Here is an 18,064-nt window from a genome sequence, read left to right on the forward strand (position 1 = left end):
TCATCATTCAGGAGTATGGTGTTTAATCTCCATGTGTTCATGTGGTGATTAGGGCTTCTTCCAGTATGATATTAAGGTTTATTGCATTGTGGTATGATAGAATGCATGGAATCTTTTCAATATTTTTGTACTTGTTGAGGTTTGTTTTGTGTTCCAGTACGTGGTAGATTTTGGAGAAGGTTCCATGGGGTGCTGAATAGAAAGTGTATTCTTTGGTTCTTGGGTGGAATATTCAGTAGATGTCTGTTAAGTCCATTTGATACATGGTATTGTTTAAATCAGATGTCTCTCTGTTAATTCTCTGTCCTGTTGACCTATCTAGTGGTGACAATGGGGTATTGAAGTGCCCTTCTATTAATGAGTTGGGATTAATCTGGTCTTAAAGTTCTTTGGTACTGGTTTTATGAAGTTGGGTGCACCAGAGTTTGGTGAATATATGTTCATGATTGTAACATATTCTTGGTTTATTGTTCCTTTGTTCAGAATTAAGTGGCCATCCTTGTCTCTTCTGATTAGTTTTAGTTTAAATTCTATTTTGTCAGATATTAGTATTGCTACACCTGTTTTTTTCTTAGTACCATTTGCTTGGTATATTTTTTTCCATCCTTTCACTTTAAGATAGTGTCTGTCCTTGAAAGTGAGATTAGTTTCTTGCAGACAACAAAAAGATGGATTTTGTTTCTTAATCCATTCAACTAGTGTGTATCTTTTGACTGGGGAGTCCAGCCCATTGATTTTTAAAGTTATTAATGAAAGATGTGTATTAAATCCTGTCATTATTATTTTTGTTCACATTCTTGGTATAGCTGTGCATTTCCACACTTTCTTCAGCTCTTTATATTGCTTCCAGAACTCTCTGAAGGGCTGGTTTAGTGGATATGAATTCTTTTAGCCTATTTATATCATGGAAGATTTTTCATTCCCCTTCAGCTGTGATAGAAATTTTAGCTGGGTAAAGTAATCTGGGTTGGTATCTGTGGTTATTTAGAACTGGGAATACTTTGGTTCAGGCTATTCTGGCTTTCATAATTTGTACTGAAAAGTCAGCTGTAATCCTGATGGGTTTTCCTTTATATGTGACTATGACTTGTTTTTCTTTTGCAGTCTCTTTGTTCTGAACGTTTAGTGTTTTTACTATGATGTGACATGGAGAGTTTCTTTTCTGGTCCTGTCTATTTGGTGTTCTATATGCTTCTTGTACTTGTATGGGCATGTCTTTCTTTAATTTTGGAAAATTTTCTTCTACAATCCTGTTGAAGATCTGTTCCATACCATTATCTTGAGATTCTTCTCTTTCCTGTATGCCTTTGATTTATGATTCATAAGTTTGGTCATTTTATGGTGTCACACAATTCCTGCATATTCCATTCTTGTGTTTTCTTCAATTTTTTATAATCTTTGCTTGAGTGGTCTAATTCGTCCACTTTATCTTCCGGTCTTGATACTCTGTTTTCCATGTCATTCATCCTATTGGTCAGGCTTTCTCCTGTCGTTTCTGATTGGCTTACTGTGTGTTTCACTTCCTTCTTCATTTCAGCCTGAGCATTCTTCAATATTTCGCTTTTCTGAATTCATTCAGAAGTTTATCCCTATCTTTTCTTCAGTTCTTTGATTTCTTTGTTTGTGTGTTCTTTAAATTCTGAATTCTTTTATCATGTTTATAATTTTTCTTTTGAGTTCCATGTCCTGTGTTATCTCTAGGGAGTTCTCATTGTACTTCTCTAAAGGACTATCGGTGCTTGGTGGGGATTTTATTTTGGTTTTTCATGTTATTATTTTTTTCCTCTGTGACTTTGACATATGAATTTTCTTTGTAATTTCTGATTCTTGTGTGAGACTCAAGCCTTCCTTTGTTGAGTTGAGGTCTACTTCTTTTTGTAAACTTTATGTGCCTTTGTGGTTTACTTGTTGGACATGAAAAGCTGGTTGGTCTAGGCTTCAGGTTTTCTGTTTTGATTTTATATTGTTGTGGCTTAATTGCTTTTGTCTTCAGGATTTCCCACAGAGGCCCAAATGAGATGAGGCTCAGATGCTCTCAGACTTTCTCAGTCTGAGTCCCTCCAGGAAAGGTGTTGCCCTCAGGTCTTTGGGGGCTTGGCTGGCCTAGAAGAAGGGCCCAGGATAGATGCTGGTCTCAGGAAGCTGGTGGCTGTGCCACCCATGGAAGTAAAGGGAGGTGAGGGCTGGACCAGGCCCAGAGGTTTCCTGGAGGGGCACAGGGAGTACCTGAGTTGGTCTGAATGCAAAGGAGCAGGAAGCAGTGGTGGCTCTGGACCGAGAGGTTCGCCCCAGTGTCTGGGATGCCAAGACAAGAAATGGGCCTGTACCCAGGCTAGGAGGAGTGATGTAGCGGGGGAACTGGGAGGTTGAAAGAGGCTGGGGGAGTCAAGGAGTGGTGGGCATGCTGGACTTACCCTGGGAAGGTGCTGGCACCAGGACTTGGATCCTCACTTTAAAGTCATTAAATGTATTTCATGTACTGTTTTATTCCCTACATTTAGTATGAATACAGGAAGAGAGCCCTTTTGATGTTTTAATGACAATGTGAAGGAAGTCCTCTCATTTCCCCAAACATGTCCTACAAATTCTAAACCCACCTTCCCACCTGTCCCTCCCCTCTGCATTTATTACTGTAAATAAACTTACTTTAAGCATGCAAGGCAGTGAGGTTTGCTAATCTTTTATGATCATCACCAAATTCTGGTCTTGCAAACTTGTCACCAAGAGAGAAAGCTGTGTACCTTTGCAGCCTCTTCCTCTTCTCGCCCCAACCCACCACGATAGATGATGCTGTGCTCAGTGTACCTATGGGAACTGTTTTATCTAAGGGTGCACATGACAATACCTGTTCTTTTTTTCCAGGGGCATTTAGCAGAAATCATTTCCTTATCATTTGACACCTCAGGAGACAGAATCATCACAGGGTCCTTTGATCACACAGTTATAGTGTGGGAGGCTGATACTGGAAGGTAAACCTTTAACTCTTCAGATTTTTAAAAACCTGTGTCAGGAATTAAGAAGATACTGTGTTTAACTTTATATCTATTGATTTGCATTCTGCATCAATAGGACACATTGAAACACAGTTGATTCCTTAATGATATTTCTGATTCATTGAATAAGTGACATCCCAAAATTTGGAGCAAAAGATACCAAACAGCAACATAAAGGGGGAATGTTATCAAGAATCCAATTATATAGCTGTTAGTTATTCAATGCAGTGCATAATTAAATTTCAATGACAGGTTATTATGGTAGGGCAGATTATCATGAATAAATCAAACTCAATTTAACTCAATTTCCCAAACTTAATTTAACTCAAAACTTCAGTTTCCCTCCTAATGATGTTTGGTACTAGTTGTTAGGAAGTTAGCCAAATTAGCATGTTTGTGTTGGAAAACTCCACTCTTAGAGTCTGCATTTTGATAGAAGGATTCATTACAAGGCCCATCATCCAAGAGGTGTTCAACAAGACAGGAAAGAGGAGCCCTTCAGTCACCTTCTGCACAACTTCTGAACACACAAGCATCTCTGGGAGCTGCTTATCTGTTTTCACTATTTTATGATTCATTTATTTATTTTTGAGACAGAGTTGCAGCTAGCCCAGGCTGGCCTCGAACTTTCTTTGTATCTGAGGATGACCTTGAACGTTTGATCCTCATGCCTCCATCTCCTGGGTTCTCAGAGTTTCAGGTTGCCTTGAGGAATTGCTACCCATTCCTTTCTGAAATGTTACTTTAAGTAAAGTTGTATTTAAACATTTTAGTTTAGTTGTACATATTCATATGTACAGTATGATAATTGACTATATGTATGCAATGTTTAATGATCAAAGCTGGGTAGTTAACATTTCCATCTTCTTAAACACTGTGTTTCAAAATTTATAAACAGTATATTAACATGTAATTATATGTATTTATAGGATGCAGTATGATATTTCAACATATGATACATTATTGATCAAATAAGAAAATGTCTGGGATGGGAAGGGATTATCATAAGTGGAGTAAGTCAGACAGTCATATTATCTTTGACTGAATAAATTTAAGTTTTTTGTTGTTGTTGAAATTAGTATCTTTTATTTTAGTATTCTCTTTTTGAGCTACAGTAGAACCATCGTTATTTCAGTATAAACAATGTCATTTTGTAAATATCAAAATTTAGTCTACACAGATGGGCTTGCTTTTGCTGTGTACAAATTTATTAGTAAACATTCATGATTTATTTATTTATTTATTTATTATTTATTTATTGTCAACTTGACACAACCTAAAGTCACCTGGGAAGAGGGAAGCTCAATGAGGAATCTTCTAGAGTAGGACGGCCTGTGGTCATGTCTATGGGGGACTGTTTTGATCATTAATTGAGCTGCGAAGACTTGTCTTGAATGTGGGCAGCACCATGTCCTGGGCTGGGTCATAAATTGTGTAAGAGAGAGGAAAGCGACCTGAGCAGAAGAAGTGAGCAGGATGCTCATCCCCTCATCCTCTGGGTCAGGATGCTCATCCTTTCATCCCCTAGGTCAGGATGCTCATCCCCTCATCCTCTAGGTCAGGATGCTCATCCCCTCATCCCCTAGGTCAGGATGCTCATCCCCTCATCCTCTAGGTCAGGATGCTCATTCCCTCATCCCCTGGGTCAGGATGCTTATCCCTTCATCCCCTAGGTCAGCATGCTCATCCCCTCATCCCCTAGATCAGGATGCTTATCCCTTCATCCCGTAAGTCGGGATGCTCATCCCTTCATCCCCTAGGTTGCTCTTAGTCAGGTTGTTTTATTACAGCAGCAGCAATGAAACCAGAACAAGATCTTTTTACCAGCTGTAATTATTTCCATCCCACAGGAAGGTGTACACTCTCATCGGTCACCGTGCTGAGATCAGCAGTGCCCTATTCAATTGGGATTGTTCTCTAATACTGACAGCCTCCATGGACAAGACCTGCATGGTGAGCTCAGAGGAAACCTTGCTCCATACTGAGCCTGTGCCTCTTACTGTGTCAGATGTTCATCATCACACCAACAGACTTCACAGATGTCAGACAATTAGATACTCACTTATAGATAATACTTGCTAGTTTTTACTTCAAGTTTTGGATCTTCCAACTTTGAAGGAATTATGAAGTGGAAAAACAATTTTGATTACTTCAAATGTATTAAAGATCTCATTTGAAAAAGCCACATTATTTTTTTCAGTGTCCTACTGTTCATTTATTAACTTTTTATTAACACAGCCCTCAAGGAGCCTGAAATAACTATCTCTCTGCTTTTGCTTTTTGAAAATAATTGAGAGTTTATACTCACTTGATTATCATTTGATTTATTACCCAAAACATTCAAATATCATAATGGATTTTTTATTTTCTGACGTTGTAGTTTGGGATCAAACCACTTATCATCTGAACAGTTTTGTTACAAAAATGATCCCTTCATGCCACACACCTGAAGATTGTTTTCATTTTTTATTTTCTTCTTTTTATTCCTGAGACAGGGTCCCCCTGTAGCCCCAGATGGCCTGGAACTTGCTATGCCAACGAGGCTAGCCTCATAGAGTCCACCACCTGCCTCTGCCTCCTAAGTGCTGGGATTAAAGGCATGTACTATCATGCCTGGCTTGTTTTACATATATATATATATATATGTGCGTGTGTGTAATTTCATATATATATATGCAATGTTATTTTCTTACTAGAATTGTAGAAAATTCTAAATGTCTCAATTTCGGTTATTTAACTAGACATAATCCTGTCATGAAGATCACTGGCCATCTTCACACTTTGGAGAGGAGTTTAGTTGCTAAGGTGATTTTAATTTTTTTCTTTTTAAATTTCAGTTGTGGGATGCTACAGATGGAAAATATGTGGCAACTTTAACAGGCCATGATGATGAAATTTTAGATAGCTGCTTTGATTACACAGGAAAATTGATTGCAACAGCATCAGTGGATGGTAGGTAATTAATTAGTTCATGAGCTTATTTTATGGAGGGGTTTGTATTTTCCTTTACAAATGCAAATGATTCTATACCATGGGTCATTTCCCTGAGGCCCTGCTATGGTGGAAACATGTGCCTTATTTCCATTAACAACCATATATGTCACTACAGTGTGTCCATGTCACTTTTGATTTTTATGTTTGTGGTAGTGAGGATTGACTCTAGAGTCTAATCATCAGGCACTTCACCACTGAGCTGTATCCCAGCCCTCCCTTCATTTTGAGACAAGATTACTGTGTCCAGGTTGGACTTGAATTTGCTCTGTAGCCCAGATGGACCTTGCACTTGTGGTCTTTCTGCCTTAGTCTCTGAATGGTGGGATTTGTAGTCTGTGCCACAAGGCTTGGATCTATGTCACATTCTTGATAATCACGTGGGATGTTTAACATTGTCAGTGTCACCTCCTTCATGTACAGGTCTTGGTATCTTCTTAAGTAGCAACATAGTACCATGTTCTGGGCCATCTCCTTGATAATCATGAATGATGCTACGATCTGTTGGTCTTATCAGCTTGACAACAATCCATTGATAATTCCATAATAAATCTGTATTCTCTCTTTCTGACTTTTGTACTCTTTCCAATGTCTGTCAAATCTTTGTGATAAGCATATCCAGTGCTATTCTGTGCACTTGTTTTGACTATCATTTATGGTCCTACATAATGCCTGTGCCATCTTATTGGTAATCATGTATAAGGTACTATGCTAGGAGTCTCTCAATGAATGAATGCCAAGTGTAATTCTACACTGTACGTGTCATCTCTCTGCTGAGCAGTGCCAACATTACATTGACCCTCATTACCCAAAGACATGTATTATTTTGCATTGTCTTTGCATCATGTCCTTAGAACTCACATTATTACATACACCATGTTATCATTTTTAAAGTCATAGTTGATACTGGGCAATACTTGCACCATATCCTCAAATAATTAAACTACAGCATCTATGTCATTTGATGATAGCACATTGTACTGTACTACATCTATCAAGTAATCAAGTAAGATACTACAGGATGCCCACATCATTTTCCAGATGACCATGTAGACACTACACCATCTGCATAATCTTGTTGATGGTTATGTGTGATGACACATTGCATCTGAATTGTCTTTTTAATATATTTTATTTATTTTTATTTTATGTGTATGAATGTATTGCCTACATATATGTAAGTGCACATGTCATGCAGAGCCCATGGAGGTCAGAAGAGGGCCTCAGATTCCTCTGGAACTGAAGTTGGACAGTTGTTAGCCACCATGTAGGTGCTGGGAATCAAACCCAGGTCCTTTGCAAGAGCAGCCAGTGCTCTTAACCTCTGAACTATCTTTTTAAAAATCATGTCTGATATTGCCCCATGTCTGTATCATCTGAGAGCCATATGCATGCAAAGTATACATCCTCTGTATCATGTTATGAACAACTAACTGCATTGATGTGCTGTGCATATATCAGTTCTTAGGTAACATTTTGTGATACTAAACAGTGGATCATCTCCATGATAACTACATACGATATACTACTTCATCATCTCTTTGAGAACCACCTATGATGATTTATTGTGTCTGAGCTATTTCTAGACAAGAATTTTTATGAGGCTACCTTGTGCCTGTTGTATAATCTTAATAAACACTCAGCACTAGACAATTTTTACCTCATCTCTTACAACTCCCCATTTAACACCACACTGTCATCTGTGAGAAGCATATGATACACGAGTGTGCATCAGCTCCTTGGAAAAGTATCATCTATGGAGCTTCACTGAGAAGAATGCATCTTTGTCACTTTGTCACCTCTTTTGGAGTTTTATATGATGCTGTACTCTGCATGATAATACTCTGTCTATACGAACTCCTTAATAATCCTGCTCTGATACGTGCTATCTTTTTAATGGTTATATATTATTACATACTTATATGGATATTTGAATATCTACATAGTAACACATGCATACATAAAACACCACACTGGCAGGATCTTTGACAACTTTGACAATGTTATGTAATATCTATGTTATTCTCCTGATATTTAATTAATGTTGGTAAGGTTTGTCTGCTTCATGTTCTCAAAGAACTTTGTATTCAGGTCATACATCATTTCTGTAGCACCATTACAATGACCACAGAGAACCTCTTACATCTGTGTCAGCCCTGTTGTTTGATAAGCACAAGTGATCCTATACTATACTTACATTACCTCATTGCTAAACATTATGCTCCTACATATACTCTCATCGTATTGATAACCATATATGTTCTTGGAATCTGATTCTAGATCATTGCCCTAACTGTCATCTCTGATACTATTTAATAACCATGGATGGTGGTATATTATGTGTCCCATATCCATGATCATCATAGATAATACTGCACAATATCTACCAGGTCTCCTTTGTATCTACTTTCCAACACTGTGCCCTCTGTCTCCACTCTGATGACCGCTTAGGCCCCTACGCTGAACTCTCACCATAAATACCTCTGTGTGGTACCATTCTGTACGTCATCTCCTTGAACACTAGGCATGATGTTGCACACTGAGTGACTGGATCTGAGGGTATTGTATATGATGCTACACCAGGCCATGGCACTTCCCTTCTATCCACATCTCATGTCCATTGTCAGCTCACTGATGATCAGTTATCAGCCTCATTCTACGGATGAACACATCTAATGCAACATCGTGTCAGAGTCATAAGCTTAAGAAAGTCACCTATAACACTATAGTATCTTTTGCCAATCCTTGAAATTTATGTTAGATTATTTGATATATTTATTTTATCTACTTGATGACTACTATGATGCTATAGTATATACGTATTATCTCTTTAATTATAGCATATTACATGGTGCTGCATTGCTGTCATCCCTTTGCCCATCACATGACATTGTATGTCTGCATCATGTTGTAGTCATGCATAGGCTGTGTTCATGACAACTGTGCAACATGTCACACTGTTGTATAGTCTTTAAAGTGCTGTATGTGGTGCTATAGTTTGGCCGTCTTGCCTCCTTTGATGGCTGTGGTGGCTAATGCTGGCTGTCAACTTGACACCCCAGGGAAGAGGGAACCTCAGTGGAAGAATTTCTTTCATCAGATTGGCCTGTGGGCATGCATGTCTGTGGGACATTTTGTGATTGTTAATTGATGTAGGAGAGTCTAGTCCACTGTGGGTGGTGCCATCTTTAGGCCAGTGGGCCTGCATTGTATTCAAAAGCTAACTGATCAATCCAGAGGAAGCAGGCCAGTGAACAGCATTTCTCATGGTCTCTGCTTCAGCTCCTTCCTCCCGGCTCCTGCTGGAGGCCCTGCCCTGGCTTCCCTCCATGATGTGCTGTCACCTTCAGGATTACCCTTTGTCCTCAACTTGCCTTTGGTCAGAGTGTTATCCCAGTGACAGAGAAGCTAGCTAGATCAATAACCATGCATAATTCTTCTATTCTATGCGCAAAACCCTAGTGATATGCCACATGATATCTGCTCTATACCCGTGGCAGGAACACACAACAAAAACTCAGTGTGCGTCATATTTTAATTATGTGTCAGGGTATGGCATTGCTGCAGCATGTTGTATATGATTCTCTGTGATTATTCATGTCTTTCATAGCTTTGATATGCAAACTCTGTTTTTACCCTCCCTTTGATATTGATGCTCAGCACTATAATATGATTTATGACATCCATGATATTTAAATAACACTGTTTGGGCCATCTGTTTGATGATGGCCTTTGTGTTAATAATCAACTTAAATATCATGTCTATGTTGTTGTGTACTTATCCTTTCTTTTTGATACCCACATAGAATACTATTTAGTGGGTCAATTTCATGAAGACTGTACTCACTGCTGCAAGATGCCTGGGTCATCACTTCAAACACTACACTACGTGCAATGCCATGACCGTGCCTTTGCCTTGATAATTCTTTCTGATGCTAAATGATTTCAGTGTCATCTCCTTGATGATAACCTCTGAACGTCTAAACTATCTGAGTGATGACCTTAATAACTGCATATGAAGTTATATGTGGATGATAGTGATCGGCCCAGTCCTGCCTGTGTCACATTCATATTGCTGCCTATTTGCTGTAATACAGCTGCACCCTGTCTTTGACAGCTACATATGAAGCCACACTGTGTGCAACTTCATCTCTATGAAATACATGTGATACAACTGTAAGTCTTCTCAGTTTCATTCAGCACATCATTGATATTACGTGTGATCCTGAGTTATTTATGTACTATTTCTTTATGACATTTTTGATCAAACACACTGTGGATCATCTTCAGAAAGGATGTGTCTGATGCTGTTGTATCTATTGATGTCATTCTCTCTCTCTCTCTCTCTCTCTGTGCTTATGTATGGTGTATATGCATGTGTGTGTGTGTGTGTGTGTGTGTGTGTGCCACAGGAGGGTGTTGGGTGCCCTTCTCAATCACTCTCCCATCTCATTCTTTTGGAGACAGGGTCTTTCACTGTCTCCATAATTATCCATGGCATAATGTACACTTAAAAGAAGTGACATGATATATTGTAAAATCAAAGTTGCATGTGGTGTTCAAATATCTACATGAGGTAATACATGTTCCTTTATGTGTGATGTCACACAATGTAATGTGCAAACCCGTGTGGATGCTATTTCTGTGGCATCCTCTGGTAGCCATATATTATGATACACAATGACTGCTTTTTCTTTTTCTTCCCGACGATCCTATGACATGTGCACTGTGCCATGTCCTTGAAGAGCTTCTACTGTGCTACACTTCCTAGGGAAGAGTTCCTGGCACCGTTTTTGATGCTGTACCATGCTCCCATTATTTAGTGATACAATATGTGGCTCTGTGCCATACCTTTTGTATTTTTTTAAATCTGCATAAGAGGGGCTGTAGCAATGGCTCACTGGTTAAGAGTGTTCACTACTCTTGCAAAGAACTTGAGTTCCGTTCCCAGCACCTGCCTTGGGTAGCTCACAACTGCCTATAACTCCAGGTACAGGGTATCCGGCACCCTCTTCTGGCCTCTGTGGGCAGTTGTACTCCCACATAGACACATACACATAATTAAAAATTTTAGGGAGCTTTAAAAATTTGCATATGACACTATACTGAATGTACAGCATATCCTTGATTCTACAACATATTACATATCCATATAAACATCTACAGGCTTTAATCTGGGTCAAATATGTATAAAGCTATGTGATATTTCTCACAGATCATACTACAGTGTAATTGTTGGTGTAAATATCACCATGTGCAATGCTATGAATTATTCTGTCGCTGATTTTACAGCCATATAAATGTTATAGTTTCTACTTCTTCCTGATGACCACATATAATGTATACTAATACCTGAATCATGCCTTGAAAACTTCTTATGATTACATACTATAGTTTACCTCACTGTGGCTAATTCATAATATCCCACCCTGTCCTGACTGTGTTCTTGAGAAATGCGTAGGATGTGATATTTTTGTTTCACTGATGACAGTTTTTCATGTTCGACAATTCCGATGAGCATGTGTGGTACTGAAAATGATTTCCCACTTCCCTGACAACCGGGAAGGACACAACATTACGTTCTCATTGCTTGTGACCCTGAGAAACAGAAAATAATCCTATAGTCATCCTTTGGTTGTGCACCGCTGATACTGTGATCTTCACAGCAGACACTGTAGTCACACTGTGCTTACAACAATTTCAAGGAAGATTGTATAATGCTGTGCTGTGAGTGACATCATCATTGATGGTGGTTATGCTGACAGCCATGCATGGGTTCGTAGTGTCTCTGCACAATATGCTTTACACGCACTTGCGACGTTATGATTCCATTAGCTCTTTGAGAACTATGCATAGTATTTAACCTGAGGTTCTTTCCTTTGCTAAGCACACATTATGAGTATCTGTGTGCATATCATCTTGAAAACAGTTGTGATACGCTATATATGGCAATGCTACATACTTCTGCATCATCTTCGTCTGCCATGTGTGATGATATATTCTGTGTTATATATATGAAGGACACGTATGATGTTATGTTACATCTTTCTCATCTCTGGATGACCATGTATGTTGCTCTTCTGTGCCTTCTTAGTCTCCTTCAAAGCCATACATCATTCTATGATATATCTGCATTACATGTTATCCCTGTACAATGTAGGCTATGTCTATGTCAACTTCTAATCATACATGTGAACATGTGCTATATCAGGAGCATCTCATTGATTATCATAGATGCTGCTGCAATATTTCTGTCTCATCTTCACCCTAAACTATGTATGTGTCATCTCCATTCTGATGGCATGTTACATTGTACTCTGCCCAGGTCATTTCTCTGATGATCATGTATAACACCATGTCATGTCTACATCATTCATCTCCCTTTAACTATGATGGACACCCATTCATGATAATGTTATCTCTATCCATGGCCACATTAGACACAAAGAAACTTCTTTGTTGCCTCTCTCATGACCTCACATGACACTATGTAATCAGCATCTCTGTGATGGCCACATTCTGTACTGTATCTGTGCCATCCTCTGAATGCATGTCACGATACATTATGACTGTCATTGTCCTTAGAACATACACAAACAGGCTTTGTGTCTGAATCAACTCTCTGTTAAGCATGTATGGGCAAATAGGTCTTTCTGATTGCCCTGTTGGCTATATGTGACTCTACATCATGCCTGCATAAAATCTTTGATAACCATTTAAGAAATTCTGACAAAGTGAGGGTGATGAAGGAAAATAAGATTAAAATATACTATATACATATTTTAAAATGCCACACTGAAGCTTGTTTTATTCAATGAATATGAACTAATAATTTTTATTTTCATATTTTATTTTTATTATTTTTATCTTATTTTATGTATATGAGCATATTGCCTGCATGTATATAAGTGTACAACACATGTTGTGCAATGCCCACAGAGGTCAGGAGAGGGCATTGGATTCCCATGAACTGGAGTTACAGACAGCTGTTAGCCTCCATGTGGGAGTTGGGAACCAAACCTGGGTCCTCTGAAAGAGCAGTCAGTGCTCTTAACTGCTAAACCATCTCCCTCCCTCCTGTTTTTAATGGAATCTCCAGGATATGTTGGCTCTTCTGGGTGCTGGGGGTGGTGGATGGATAATCGAGAAACAAAAATTTTATAGCTTTTCTGTGCAGAGGGTCTTAGAGGCTGCCCTGTGCTCACTGAGTAGTGGCCAGTGCCCTTAGCTGGGCTGTGCACCTCTGCAAGAACAGACTCAGACCTCGCATGCCGTGCTGGTTGTTTTATTACCTGCCTCTTGAAACCTGCTGATACCCCTTTCCTTTGAAATACTTTTTTCTTTCTTAACCCTTTTCTCATTCTTTCTTCTCCTGGGGGTTCATGATCTCTTTTAATAAAATCAGGGTCAGAGAGCAAGACCTGTTTGCCCTCTTCTGTAGGGGGATAGCTTGCATTTAGAGGGTAAGTGTGAGTTTTGACATAGGCAACACAAACTCAACCCAGTGCTTGTATGTCATAGGGTAGATATTCTGGTAAGTCAAAGTGTTTGGTCCAAAGTCCTGTATTTCAGATGAATTGATCTCTGTGCTCCCTCCTCTCAAAAAGGAACAGCGAGAGTTTACAGTGCAGCCACAAGAAAATGCATAACCAAACTGGAAGGTCATGAGGGGGAAATCTCAAAGGTGAGCTGCTGTATCATTTGAAAGTGTGTTTACTGTCAAAAAATAAAGAGTATGTTTAATATAAACAGGATAATAGAAGTTAAGTATTGATCACCTGCACTAATATCCCATAACTTACCTTTTAAAAATATTTTACTGTTTTTATTTTTTGTGTATGAGGGTGTGATGGTTTAAATGAAACTGTCCCCCATAGGCTCCAAGTATTTGGACATTTTGTCCCCTGATGGTGGCACTGTTTGGGAGGTCTTAGAAAGTGTGACCATCCTGGAGGAAGCACTTCAGTTTGGATGGGCTTAGAGAATTCTTAAGCCTTGCAGGACCTCCAGTTGCTCTCTTGCTTTCTGTGCCTCCTGGGAGATGTAGAGCTTAGCTTCCGCTCCTCCTCCAGCCACGTCTGTTGCCATGCCTCCCTGTCATGATGGACTGTAATTCCCCTGGAACCATAAGCTTAAATAAACTCTTCCTTTTATAAATTGCTTTGGTCAGTGTTTCTATCACAGCAACAGAAAAGTGACTAATACAGAGGGTTTTGCCTACATATATGTAAGCACACTCATGACATGCAATGCCCTCAGAGGTTGAATCTGGAGTGGCAGTAAATGGAAAATTCTCTTGCAGAACTGAGCATCAGCCTATTCTGTGGCACAGATGGAGGAGGGAGTGTGTTTGTGTAGTTTCAATGACAGAACATTCTGACTTTGCAGATGGAGGAGACTTCTTTTCACCCACAGCTGAGCTCCATTTCTTTGAATGAGAAGAGAATCAGGAGTCTTGGGGGAGAAGCTGGGTGGAGGACACTCAAAGTATATGGGTGCTTTGGTCTATCCTTAGAATTGTGAGAGAGGAGGCAATTAAACTTTTCCATCTAGAGTTAAGTTTTCATATATTAGTCCTTACAGTATTTTTCCCATCAGGAAGAAACTTTCCTAAGAACAAATACTAGGCTGGAGAGATGACAAGTATTTAGTTATGTCCCCCTTTTTTGCCAATGAAAATCTATTGAGAACCAAAACACAAGCCTGTAATCATTTTTCTTTTTGTTTTGCAGATTTCTTTCAACCCCCAAGGGAACCGTCTTCTGACAGGCAGCTCTGATAAGACAGCTAGAATCTGGGATGTTCAGACTGGCCAGTGCCTCCAGGTCCTGGAGGGGCACACTGGTGAAATATTTTCATGTGCTTTCAACTATAAAGGAAATATAGTCATTACAAGTATGTGAGAAACAGACACAATAGACATGGTTTTTCCTTTTAAACTGGCTACTAGATTCCCTATGCTGGACGCTAGAAGGGGTTTCTTCTCAACCCCTGTCCATTTTCCCAGGGGCCTTGGCTTATCTGAGAATGCCATCTTGTTCCTATTATTGAACTTTTTTGTTGCTAGCTTGAAAATTTTTCTTTTGAGACAGTGTCTGAATATGTAGCCTGGGGTGGCCTCAAACTTGCTGTGTGGCACAGATTTGTCTCAGGCTTTCAGCAGTCCTCCTGCCATAGCCTCCCAAGTGCTGGAGTTAGAGGTCTGCATCACCAGGCCAGGATTCCTTTAATTTTAGCTGCATAAAGATTCCCAAGAGTGAGCTCTACCACTGATTGTAAGTGTTCCCAAATTTTAAATTTCATTTTCTCTAGGTAAGGTAGCAAATTAGGAGCTTGTCTAGCTGGTTGCTACACTCCTCCAATCTTCAACGGGTCACACTTTACTGCTCAGTTGATGTCAGTTGACATTAGTAACCCAAACAAGTCAGGACCATGATTTTCCCTAGCTGTTTTCATAGCCCAGCAGAGATGGGTTGTTTAAGTTAATTTTCTTCTCTTTGAACCTTCCCTTCTAAAGTACTGATATTTGAAGAAAAGAACATACATTGAACATTTTTTCTATCTATCAACAATTGTTGTGAGACATGAACAAACATCTAACCAACAGTCCAAAGAAACAATTACACCCAAGTCTAGCTTGGTGAACCAGTGGAGTTTATTGGGGTCACTTAAAGGAGCATGAGTGACAGGTTAATTACAGGAGGGCCGGTTATGGGAGTGACGTTCCCGGGAATCCTGCCTGTTGTTCCCAGCCCTGTAACCAAAGTCAATCCTGTGTTTTAAGGCCGTTTAACACCCTTCCATTCAGTCTGCTGTTCCAGCTGTGTAACCAGCCTGTGTGAATCTGGCAGCCTTTAGGAAAACAGTGTGAACAACCTTCCTAGGCCTTGGGCTCCTCTTGTAACCAACTTTTGCGAGCTGAGATAAACACACAGCTTTAATCTTAAACTACGTTGCCTATTTCTCCTTCGTGACCTTTCCTTGTCTTGACCTATAACAACATATGTGTGTATGAATTTCATGAAAATATTGTTGCTGAAAGCAGAGACCTTGGATGCATGTTGAAAGCCATGAATTATCCACAGTTCATGTTTCAAAATAACACGTGGGCTTAGGTTGACAGCATGCTTGTGGCTTTGTCTGCCATCTGGTCAGACAAGGCAAACTTATTCCCCATTTAAAGATTCTTTAAGACAAAGTACTTCATTCCTTTCCCATATTGTGGTGGATATACCATTTAAATAAATATAAAGTCCTTTTTTTCAACAGTTCTAAGACAAATCAGAAAGGAACCGTTCTGAGAACAGATCAGGCTCACTTTTAGTTTAAATGACTCTAAGAGTTAGACTCTCTTTGTTCAGGAACTGCTGTACGTGTCATCACCGCAGTGGATGACTCTAAGGAGGCCACGTCACTGAGAAGTCCACCTCAGTATGGCGACAACTCACAAAGACTATTCCTAGAGCTCCACTAGAAAAGTCTCCTCTCCCCCAGCAATTGGTGACTACTTTTCTCACCTTCCAGAAAGTCCTTGTGAATCTTACAACTTTCTGAGCTCCCTCAGCCTCCTTAGTTCCATGAGCATCCCTCTAAGTTTTTTTACTTCCTGAGTCTGATGAGTCCGTACTCTCCCTTTAAGAGGGAACATTTCCACTCAGAAGGAATAGCTACACAACACTCTGCCCCTTTCTCTGGCTCTTATGTTCATTTTGGCACCTCTTCTGCAATTTATTGAGTCTTGGAGGGCGTAATGTAGATGTGTGATTGTTTTCTTCCCTTTATGACTGAGCTTTGGGCCACCATGCCACACCAGCTGTCAGCTACTCTTAGGAGTTGTGAGACACTGCAGCGGCTGCTGCCTACCACAAAAAGTAAGTCTTTCCACTGAAGGCTGACAGCCAGTCATGGGCATAAATATTGATGTTTAAATGGCAATTTGATCATCACATCATAACAGTTTAACAAAACAGTAGCAGTGTCCCTCTCCCTAAGCTAGGAACCATGCCTTCCCCAGCCACCTATCTTTGACCTGGCTTATGGCTTCTAGTACCAGACATGAGATCCCTCCTGTGGAGTGGGCCTTAAAGACAAGCATAGATCAGTTGGTTGCACCCACAACCGCCATGCCACAATTGCACCAACAGAATAATTTCATCTGACAGGTTGGTACTGTAGCATCAAGAGTCTATAACAAAGCAAGACTGCTGGTGACAACCTTTCTCCAGTAGCCTGCATAGAGCTTACAGCCAACCAACAAGGACAGGATTTGCAGCTCAGTCCTAGCTTGATTTCTTCATGCCCGTAGTTCACTGTGTCTTTAGCAACCATTACCTCTGGCAATAGGCTTGTGGTTTGGAAATCTTCTAGAGCCTTCCTGGCCATCAACTCAGAAGGAGATATCCCACTCCTGGCACTGGGATTTTTCCTTTGAAAACCTTATGACCTCTGGGAGTGCCTTTTCCTCCCCACCCATGCTACTTTTGTTCAAACTCTTCAATTGTTGGTTTTACTTTTCTTATAGATGCTCTTCCAAATTGTAAGATGCTCTCAGTGGTTAGCATTATATAATACAACCTTGTAATAAAGGACAGACAGGCTATCTGAAGGCCTACTTTAAAAAAGCCAGCTGGTCATGGGATTCATCAGCTAAGAGGATTCTAAAATGAAACACTACCAAGATCTAATATAGAATGAAAAGATCCTATTTGCTTATTATCAATTGTTCCTTAAAAGAGCAATGTCGGGTTCAGCAGCATGGGTAGAAGTTACCTCCCTTGTCTAGCTTTCTAATCCAAGGTCATTTTCTAGGAGCCATCCTGCCTCCTCATCTTGGTGCTGTGCAACCCTGTAGCATTTCCATGTTGGTCTCAACAGCATTGCTTTGTGCTACCCAGTTCAGGTTTGAGGGAGGACGAGGCAATGCTGCAGCCTGTGGTACCTGTTGCTTGAGTTGGATCCCTGGCTCTGACAGACTTCAGGCAGAGCTGTGGCCCTTGCCTTTCCACAAGCCATCCCTGGTTACAGAAAGGACTCCAGGCCCTGCAAACCATCTCTACCCCCAGTATACTTTCTTTCAGGGA

The 18,064-nt window shown here is 40.0% G+C and overlaps 1 protein-coding gene across 1 annotated transcript in view; it reads left to right on the forward strand.

Moving 5' to 3' along the window:
* The window catches only part of Daw1 (dynein assembly factor with WD repeats 1), a 61,725-nt gene extending 45,267 nt beyond the window's left edge, over window positions 1-16,458 (forward strand). Inside the window, exons 9-14 of the mRNA XM_008825885.2 lie at window positions 2,863-2,969; window positions 4,844-4,946; window positions 5,831-5,945; window positions 13,592-13,668; window positions 14,717-14,879; window positions 16,346-16,458. Of these exons, the coding sequence (XP_008824107.2) occupies window positions 2,863-2,969; window positions 4,844-4,946; window positions 5,831-5,945; window positions 13,592-13,668; window positions 14,717-14,879; window positions 16,346-16,458 (678 nt within the window). The remainder of the gene's footprint in view (window positions 1-2,862; window positions 2,970-4,843; window positions 4,947-5,830; window positions 5,946-13,591; window positions 13,669-14,716; window positions 14,880-16,345) is intronic.
* Window positions 16,459-18,064: the final 1,606 nt, after the last annotated feature.

This window comes from Nannospalax galili, unplaced genomic scaffold (assembly GCF_000622305.1).
Source record: "Nannospalax galili isolate Female #2095 unplaced genomic scaffold, S.galili_v1.0 scaffold127, whole genome shotgun sequence".
Taxonomy (NCBI): domain Eukaryota; kingdom Metazoa; phylum Chordata; class Mammalia; order Rodentia; family Spalacidae; genus Nannospalax; species Nannospalax galili.